The sequence below is a fragment of the Somniosus microcephalus genome, chromosome 7 (assembly GCF_052327205.1).
Source record: "Somniosus microcephalus isolate GS21.2 chromosome 7, FLI_Smic_1.0, whole genome shotgun sequence".
In the NCBI taxonomy this organism is placed as follows: domain Eukaryota; kingdom Metazoa; phylum Chordata; class Chondrichthyes; order Squaliformes; family Somniosidae; genus Somniosus; species Somniosus microcephalus.
The window spans coordinates 57,319,331-57,328,690 of NC_140993.1; the positions used below are offsets into that span (position 1 = coordinate 57,319,331).

The following is a 9,360-nucleotide window of genomic DNA, read 5'->3' on the forward strand; positions in this document are numbered from 1 at the left end:
CCTTGTTGTCAAGGGCAGTCACTCCCACCTCTCCTCTGGAATTCAGCTGTTTTGTCCATGTTTGGACCAAGGCTGTAATGAGGTCTGGAGCTGAGTGATCCTGCCAGAACACAAACTGAGCATCAGTGAGCAGGTTATTGGTGAGTAAGTGCCGCTTGATGGCACTGTCGATGACACCTTCCATCACTTTGCTGATGATTGAGAGTAGACAGGTGTGGCGGTAATTGGCCGGATTGGATTTGTCCTGCTTTTTGTGTACCGGACATACCTGAGCAGTTTTCCACATTGTCGGGTAGATGTCAGTGTTGTAGCTGTACTGGAACAGCTTGGCTAGAGGCGCGGCTAGTTCTGGAGCACAAGTCTTCAGCACGGCAGCCGGGATGTTGTCGGGGCTCTTAGTCTTTGCTGCATCCTGTGCGCTCAGCTGCTTCTTGATATCACATAGAAACATAGACATAGAAAATAGGAGCAGAAGTAGGCCATTCGGCCCCTTGAGCATGCTCCGCCATTCAATGCGATCATGGCTGATCATCCAAATTCAGTACCCGGTCCCTGCTTTCTCCCCATAACCCTTGATCCCTTTAGCCTTAAGAAATATATCCAACTCCTTCTTGAATATATTTAATGTATTGGCCTCTATTGCCTTCTGTGGTGGAGAATTCCACAGGTTCACCACTCTCTGGGTGAAGAAATTCCGCCTCATCTCTGTCCTAAATGGCCTACCCCTTATCCTTAGACTGTGATCCCTGGTTCTGGACTCCCCGACCATCAGGAACATCCTTCCTGCACCTAGTCTATCCAGTCCTGTCAGAATTTTATAAGTTTCAATGAGATCCGCTCTCATTCTTCTAAACTCCAGCGAGTACAAGCCCAATCGACCCAATCTCTCCTCATACGTCATTCCTGCCATCCCAGGTGTCAGCCTGGTGAATCTTCGCTGAACTCCTTCCATGGCAAGAACATCCTTCCTCAGATAAGGTGACCAAAACTGCACACAATACTTAAGATGTGGTCTCACCAAGGCCCTGTATAACTGCAGCAAGACATCCTTGTTCCTGTACTCAAACCCTCTCGCTACGAAGGCCAACATACCATTTGCCTTCCTAACCACCTGCTGCACCTGCATGCTTACCTTCAGCGACTGGTGCACAAGGACACCCAGGTCTCGTTGCACTTCCCCTTCTCCCAATCTATTGCCATTCAGATAATAATCTGCCTTCCTGTTTTTGCCACCAAAGTGGATAACCTCACATTTATCCATGTTATATTGCATCTGCCATGCTTTTGCCCAATCACCCAACCTGTCCAAATCATCCTGGAGTTTCTCAGCATCCTCCTCACAGCACACACGCCCACCCAGCTTTGTGTCGTCTGCAAATTTGGAGATATTACATCTAGTTCCCTTGTCTAGATCATTAATATATATTGTGAATAGCTGGGGTCCAAGGACCGATCCCTGCGGTACCCCACTAGTCACTGCCTGCCACTCGGAAAAAGACCTGTTTATTCCAACTCTTTGCTTTCTGTCCGCCAACCAGTTCTCTATCCAAGTCAATATCTTGCCCCCAATCCCATGTGCCTTAATTTTACACACTAATCTCTTATGCGGGACCTTATCGAAAGCCTTCTGAAAGTCCAAATACACCACACCCACTGGTTCTCCCTTATCTATTTTACCAGTTACATCCTCAAAAAATTCCAGTCGATTAGTCAAGCACGATTTACCCTTTGTAAATCCATGTTGACTTTGTCCGATCCTGTCACTGTTTTCCAAGTGCTCTGCTATTACATCTTTTATAATGGACTCTAGCATTTTCCCCACTACCGATGTCAGGCTTACCGGTCTGTAATTCCCCGTTTTCTCTCTACCACCTTTTTTGAATAGTGGGGTAACATAAGCTACCCTCCAGTCCATGGGTACTGTTCCAGATTCCATCGAACGTTGGAAGATGATCAACAATGAATCTAGTATTTCTAGGGCCACTTCCTTAATTACCCTAGGATGTAGATTATCAGGCCCTGGGGATTTATCGGCCTTCAATCCCATCAATTTCCCTAACACCATTTCCCTACAAATACTGATTTCTTTCAGTTCCTCCCTTTCATCAGACCCTATGTTCCCAGACATTTCTGGGAGATTATTTGTGTCCTCCTTTGTGAAGACAGAACCAAAATATGTATTTAATTGGTCGGCCATTTCTTTGTTCACCATTATAAATTCCCCTGATTCTGACTGCAAGGGACCTACGCTTGACTTCACCAATCTTTTTCTCTTCACATATCTATAAAAGCTTTTACAGTCAGTTTTTATGTTCCCTGAAAGCTTACTCTCATATTCTATTTTCCCTTTCTTAATTAATCCCTTTGTCCTCCTTTGTTGAATCCTAAACTGCTCCCAATCCTCAGGTTTACTGCTTTTTCTGGCCAATTTATATATCCTCTCCTTGGATCTTATGCTATCCCTAATTTCCCTTGTTAGCCACGGTTGAGTCACCTTTTTTGTTTTATTTTTATGCCAAACTGGGATGAACAAATTCTGTAGTTCATCCATGCGATCTTTGAATGTTTGCCATTGCCTATCCATCTTCAACTCTTTGAGTGACATTCCCCAATCAATCTTACCCAACTCGCGCCTCAGACCATCGTAGTTTCCTTTATTTAAATTTAGGACCCTAGTCTCTGAGTCGACTACTTAATTCTCCATCTTAATGAAGAATTCGATCATATTATGATCGCTCCGACCCAAGGGGCCTCGTACAACAAGATTGCTAATTAATCCTTTCTCGTTACATAATATCCACATGGAGTGAATTGAATTGGCTGAAGACTGGTTTCTGTGATGGTGGGGACCTCAGGAGGAGGCCAAATGGAAATGATCAAATACTCCATAGAACATGATGATAGCTTCATCCTGGAACTATAAATATAAAATCTATGGGAGGTAACCAGTACAAGGCAATAATGTGGGCTGTGAGATTAGGGCCTAGAAATTCATTAAGGCGCTGCCAGCTTTGCGCCCAGTTAACGCCTAAAGAGTGATTTTGCGCCAGAAATGAGTTTGCGCAGATATTCAGCGCAGCGGTATTGGCGGCGGTAGCCGTTAGCGCTGCGCCGGCACCAATGACGTCATCGGTGTGCGCAGTGCCCCGGTTCCACCCCGAAACCGTCCCGATCCCCATATTTAGTTGCGGCCGCCTCCTCCGAAGTGGCCGCAAACAGCGACCAGAAAACGGGGCCGTCCTGCTGCCTTAGTGGGGCGCTTTAAAGTGGAAGGTGCAGCCGGCCGCTTTTTCGGCGGCCGCCTGCCCGCACCTCCTTCCCCGGCCTCCTCCATCCCCCCCCGCGGCATTGCCGGCTGCTTTCCGCGAGCCCGGCACTTCTCCGTGGTGCCGGGCTCATTTGTCGGCACTATCCAGCGGCGATCTCCCCGTTGCAGGCAGCTCCCCCTTAAGAGAAGGAGGAGGCCTGCAGTACCGCAGCCTGCCGCTCCGCAGCGGCTGGCGCAGCGGCGCCAAGAGCGCTGATATTCAGTGTCAGCGCCCCAAGCGGAGGCAGGCACACCCTGGTATAGCGCCTGTTTCCAAATTGGGGCGCTAACAATGAATATCTGACGATCGCTATAGGCTTCCCGCCCAGCGCTAACTTTTGGGCGCTAGCCAGCTGGCGGGGCCATAGTGAATTTCTAGGCCTAGGTGTTTTTCTTTGAAGGAAATAGTTGAGACATTTATTTAGGAGACTAAACAAATGGGATAGGGGCCATGCAGTTAGAACACATTCAACATAAGTGAAAAGTCTTATTCCATGTTTTCTCATGTTATGACAGTGAAGTCCAACCTTTAATTTCTATTAATTCTCATTTTCCTCACGATCTGTGTAAAATCTGACTCTGTAGCACATACCCAATATACACCATACTTGGTATATGACAGTATACTCCCAGCTTCCAGCCTCTCACACAAACTCCTAACTATTAGCTTCTTGTATTCCCAATTCTCAGTAATGCTCTGAGCTCTCCACCTCTCACACTCCCAGCTACGTATCAGCTTCTCACACTCCCAGCTCGCTGCCTCACACACTCCCAGCTTTCTGCCTCTCACACTCCCAGCTCTCAGCTTTTGCTCCTAGCACTCAGCTGCCGATTTTCCAGGTCTCAAACACACATCCAACTCTCAGCCTCTCACACTGGCGGCTCTCAGTTTCTCGTTCTCCCAATTCTCCGTCTTCCACAATGGCAGCACTTAGACTCTCCCTCTCCCAGCTCCTAGCCTCTCTTTTCCCAGATCCCAATCTCCCACTCTCCCAACCTCTATTCTCCTTGATTCTCCTTTGCTTATTCCGATAGCTTGGCTTGTTCTCTTTCCCATATTCTCAATTTCTGTTCTTCATACTCTCCCATCTTTTCTTGCCTATTTTGCAAAATTTCTACATCTCTCCCTCATATTATTTTGATAATTCCAGTTAACAGCACAACCAATTTGACATAAATGTCAATTTGCAACAGAAAATTTGCTCCTTCAGCGAACTCACCATCCACCGTCCTGCTTGTCGACATTGTGGATCAGGGCCTGTTTACAGAAGGATAGCTCATCCTCTCTCTGGGCTTTGTAATCATACAGCGCTTTAACTGTGCACTGGAAGAGAGCAGAGATAGAGTCCCACTGAAATGGGCAATCACAAAGGTATGAAGACAGAGTTGGACTGGAAAAATAGATTAAAGGGTAAGATGGTAGATAAGCAGTGGCAGGCATTTAAGGAGATATTTCATAACTCTCAGCAAAGGTTTATTCCAGTGAGAAAGAAAGACTCTACGAGAAGGAAGAGCCATTTGTGGCTAACTAAGGAAGTTAAGGATGGTATCAAATTGAAAGAAAAAGCATATAATGTTGCAAAGATTAGTGGTAGGCCAGAGGATTGGGAAATTTTTAGAAAGCAGCAAAGGATGACTAAAAAAAATAAAGGGGGAGAAGATAGATTATGAGAGTAAACTAGCAAAAAATATAAAAACAGACAGTAAGAACTTCTACAGGTATATAAAAAGGAAGAGAGTAGCTAAAGTAAACATTGGTCCCTTAGATGATGAGACATGGGAATTAATAATGGGAAACAGGGAAATGGCAGAGACAATGGCCCAGAAATTCGGGTCTCCACGGGTGAGTACGCACGGGGTACTCACCCGTAGGCCCAATGGAAGTGTCGGTTTCCTGCATGCACTGCACATGCGCGGGAAACCGGCACTTCCGTTCCCCTGAAAGAAGGGGTTCAGAGTTCGAACGCGTGTGCGGGAGAGGCTGCGTGTGCACATTGAACTTACGTTATTTTTGCAGGTTTTCCCGGGAGGGTAAGTCTCCAGGAGTTAGACATTTAAAAAGCAGGTGTAAGGCTTGCTTTTTACAAGGTAAGTGGTGAATTAATTAAAATTAAAACATTTTTTCCACAGTTTTATTATTTTTAAATACTTTAAAGCAAGGTAAGTTTATTTTTAGCCCCGTTAGAAAATAAAATTATTTTTTTCAAAAATTTAAATTATTGTTTAAAATAGTTATTTCATGTAATTTATAGTTTATTTTAAAAATGTGATTTAAAAAAATATTTATTTGAAGGTTTAGTGATGTTTTGGGGCCCGTAGTATTTTAAAGTTTTGACAGCTCTTCCTGTCAAACTTATGAATGGAGCATTCCCTGTTCCGATTGGCTCCCCATGGCCCACGTGATCCCAGGGGACGCATCGAACTAACTGCGCCCCTGGGATATGCAAGCACTGCGCGCTGGCAGCTGGAGCAGGCCCAGGATCGCAATTCCACGGGGGCCCACAGCACAACGGCCGGCGTGCAAGGTAAGTGCAGGTCGGGGGCTTGCACCCGCGGGAAGCCCATGACCCGAATTTCTGGGCTTTTGAACAAATATTTTGTATTGGTCTTCAAGGTAGAAGACACTAAAAGCATCCCAATAATAATTGATAATCAAGGGGCTATAGGGAGGGAGAAACTTAAAACAATCATTATCAGTAGAAAAAAAGTACTAGGCAAACTAATGGGACTAAAGGCTGACCAGTCCCCTGGATCTGATGGTCTGCATCCTAGGGTTTTAAAAGAAGTGGTTGCAGAGATAGTGAATGCGTTGGTTGTAAACTACCAAAATTCCCTGGATTCTGGAGAGGACCCAGCGGATTGGAAAACCGCAAATGTAATTCCCCTATTCAAGAAAGGAGGGAGACAGAAAGCAGGAAACAGTTAGCCTAACATTTGTCGTTGGGAAAATGCTGGAGTCCATTATTAAGGAAATAATAGCAGGACATTTAGAAAATCATAATACAATCAAGCAGAGTCAACATGGTTTTATGAAAGGGAAATGGTGTTTGACAAATTTACTCGGGTTCTTTGAGGATGTAACGTGTAGGGTGGATAAGGATTTCCAGAAGGCATTTGATAAGGTGCCACATAATAGGTTACTGCACAAGGTAAGAGCTCACGGGGTTGGGGGTAATATATTAGATTGAATAGAGGATTGGCTAACTAACAGAAAACAGACAGTTGGAATAAATGGGTCATTTTCAGGTTGGCAAACTGTAACTACAGGTAGACTACCCTTTATCCGGACTTCCGAAAACCGAAACCCTCTAAAAACCGAAGGTTTTTTCGTTCAGCGTAAGTCGTGCGTACGAACGAAAAAACCTTTGGTTTTTAGAGGGTTCCGGTTTCGGAAGTTCGGATAAAGAGTAAGTCGTGCGCACGACCCCCCGCCGACCCCCCCGCCGGCCCCGACAACCGCCGACCCCGCCAGCCCCGACAACCGCCGACCCCCCCGCCGGCCCCGACAACCGCCGACCCTGCCAGCCCCGACAACCGCCGACCCCCCCGCCGGCCCCGACAACCGCCGACCCTGCCAGCCCCGACAACCGCCGACCCCCCCGCGGGCCCCGACAACCGCCGACCCCGCCAGCCCCGACAACCGCCGACCCCCCCGCGGACCCCGCCGGCCCCGACAACCGCCGACCCCACCAGCCCCGACAACCGCCGACCCCCCCGCGGACCCCGCCGGCCCCGACAACCGCCGACCCCGCCAGCCCCGACAACCGCCGACCCCCCCGCGGACCCCGCCGGCCCCGACCCCCGCCGACCCCGACTGACTTACGCTGAGCGTCAGCGTAAGTCGTGCGCACGACCCCCCGCGGACCCCCCCGCGGACCCCCGCCGACCCACCTTCCGAAATCCGAAATTCTCCTTTATCCGAAATTCGGCTGGTCCCGAGGTTTTCGGATAAAGGATAGTCTACCTGTAGTATGGTGCCACAGGGATCAGTGCTGGGGCCTCAACTATTTACAATCTATATTAATGACTTGGATGAAAGGACCGAGTGTACTGTTGCCAAATTTGCTGACGATACAAAGGTAGGTGCGAAAGCAAGTTGTGAGGAGTACACAAAGAATCTGCAAAGGGATATAGATAGGTCAAGTGAGTGAGCAAAAATTTAGCAGATGGAGTATAATGTGGGAAAATGTGAGGTTATCCACTTTGGTAGGAAGAATAAAAAAGCAAAATATTATTTAAATGGAGAGAGACTACAAAATGCTGCAGTACAGGGGGATCTGGGTCTCCTCGTACATGAAACACAAAAAGTTAGCATGTAGGTGCAGCAAGTAATTAGGAAGGCAAATGGAATATTGGCATTTATTGCAAGGGGGATGGAGTATAAAAGTAGGGAAGTCTTGCTACAACTGTACAGGGTGTTGGTGAGACCACACCTGGAGTACTGCGCACAGTTTTGGTCTCCTTATTTAAGGAGGGATATACTTACATTGGTGGCAGTTCAGAGAAGGTTCACTAGGTTGATTCCTGAGTTGAAGGAGTTGTCTTATGAGGAAAGGTTGAGCAGGTTGGGCCTATACTCATTGGAGTTTAGAAGAATGAGAGGTGATTTTATTGAAACATATAAGATTCTGAGGGGGCTTGACAGGGTAGATGCAGGGAGGATGTTTCCCCTCGTGGGAGAATCTAGAACTAGGGGGCATAGATTCAGAATAAGGGGTCACCCATTTAAAACGGAGATGAGGTGGAATTTCTTCTCTCAGAGGGTCGTGAATCATTGGAATTCTCTACCCCAGAGAGCTGTGGAGGCTGGGTCATTGAATATATTTAAGGCGGAGATAGACAGATTTTTGAAAAACAGTCGAATCAAGGGTTATGGGGAGCCGGGATGGAAAGTGGAGTTGAGGCCAACGTCAGATCAGCCATGACCTTATTGAATGGTAGAGCAGGCTCGAGGGGCCGAATGGCCTACTCCTGCTCGTATTTCTTATGTTCTTATTACTTTACACTCATTTAGGAACAATGGTCTAGCAGTCTTGGATTTTCTTCTCATTTTTGTGTTGATCTTGAAGGTTGTGTTAGGGCCTTGGATCTGGTGTAGTGATAAGCTAGATGGCCTCCATCACTACTACTCTTTTGGCCAGTGGCAGGGGCTTAGTGAGGACACCCGGTCCTCTGAAGGCAGATGCCGTGGCCTGCACCCAGGTAGTATGCAAGGAATCCAACTCAGACTGGAGTGCAACCAGGTGCCTGCCTGCATAACACAGGAGGCAGAGTAAAGCTTCTCTTCCCCAACAAAGTGCCTTGGTCAGCTTCAGAAGAGCACCAATAACAGCGCCATTTGCATTTCCCACACTGGCAACCCTGTAGGCAGAGTGATACTGCCAATTTAGTGTCTAGTTTTGCCCATGTCCACTAGGAACTTAATTAAGTTGGTGCAAACCAACAGAGAAAGGAGACATTCATCCTGTCAGCCTGAGCTGGATCCATGCACAGACCCTAGAGGTGAATGGACAGTGTGCTAACCTACTGTACCACCCAGCCCCATGGACCAAGATGCTCAGCCAACTACAACTTACCCTTGCTGTTGGCATCTTATTGGCTTCAACATAAAAATGAGGAGTCCGCACTTCATACAGGGCTCCATAGTCCAGTTCCTGGAAGGAAAGTAATCAATTATCAGTGAGGAACACAGTTGATGAGCGAATCATTACAACAGGAAGAGCAGCCGCTGAATGTTGAGCTAGACACTCTTATTCATTTTTGTTTAATTATTTTAATTTTTTCGATCACTTTGATCTTTTCTAAGTCTTGCTCATTATTGAAGAGGCAGTCAGAGTAATTGCTCCCAGGCCTGTATCCAAGCTCAGCTGTAATCAAGCGCATGACTGGTGCCTGCTACTGAATTGCCCGCCAATTCCTTCATCCTCAAAGGAGACAACCTCCATTAGGTGCAAATTTGTTTGACAAACTTTAAAGAAAAAGAAATAAAGATCTCACATTTATATAGCATCTTTCCCGAACACAGGACATCCCAAAACACTTCACAACAAACT

General features: G+C 46.9%; 1 protein-coding gene across 1 annotated transcript in view; it reads right to left on the bottom strand.

The window, feature by feature from the left end:
- LOC147114648 (1-phosphatidylinositol 4,5-bisphosphate phosphodiesterase gamma-1-like) overlaps positions 1-9,360 on the bottom strand; it is a 326,116-nt gene that overhangs the window by 63,313 nt on the left and 253,443 nt on the right. Inside the window, exons 20-21 of the mRNA XM_085992491.1 lie at positions 8,884-8,961; positions 4,528-4,631 (exon numbers count right to left, since the gene is read on the bottom strand). Coding sequence (XP_085848617.1) covers positions 4,528-4,631; positions 8,884-8,961 — 182 coding nt within the window. The remainder of the gene's footprint in view (positions 1-4,527; positions 4,632-8,883; positions 8,962-9,360) is intronic.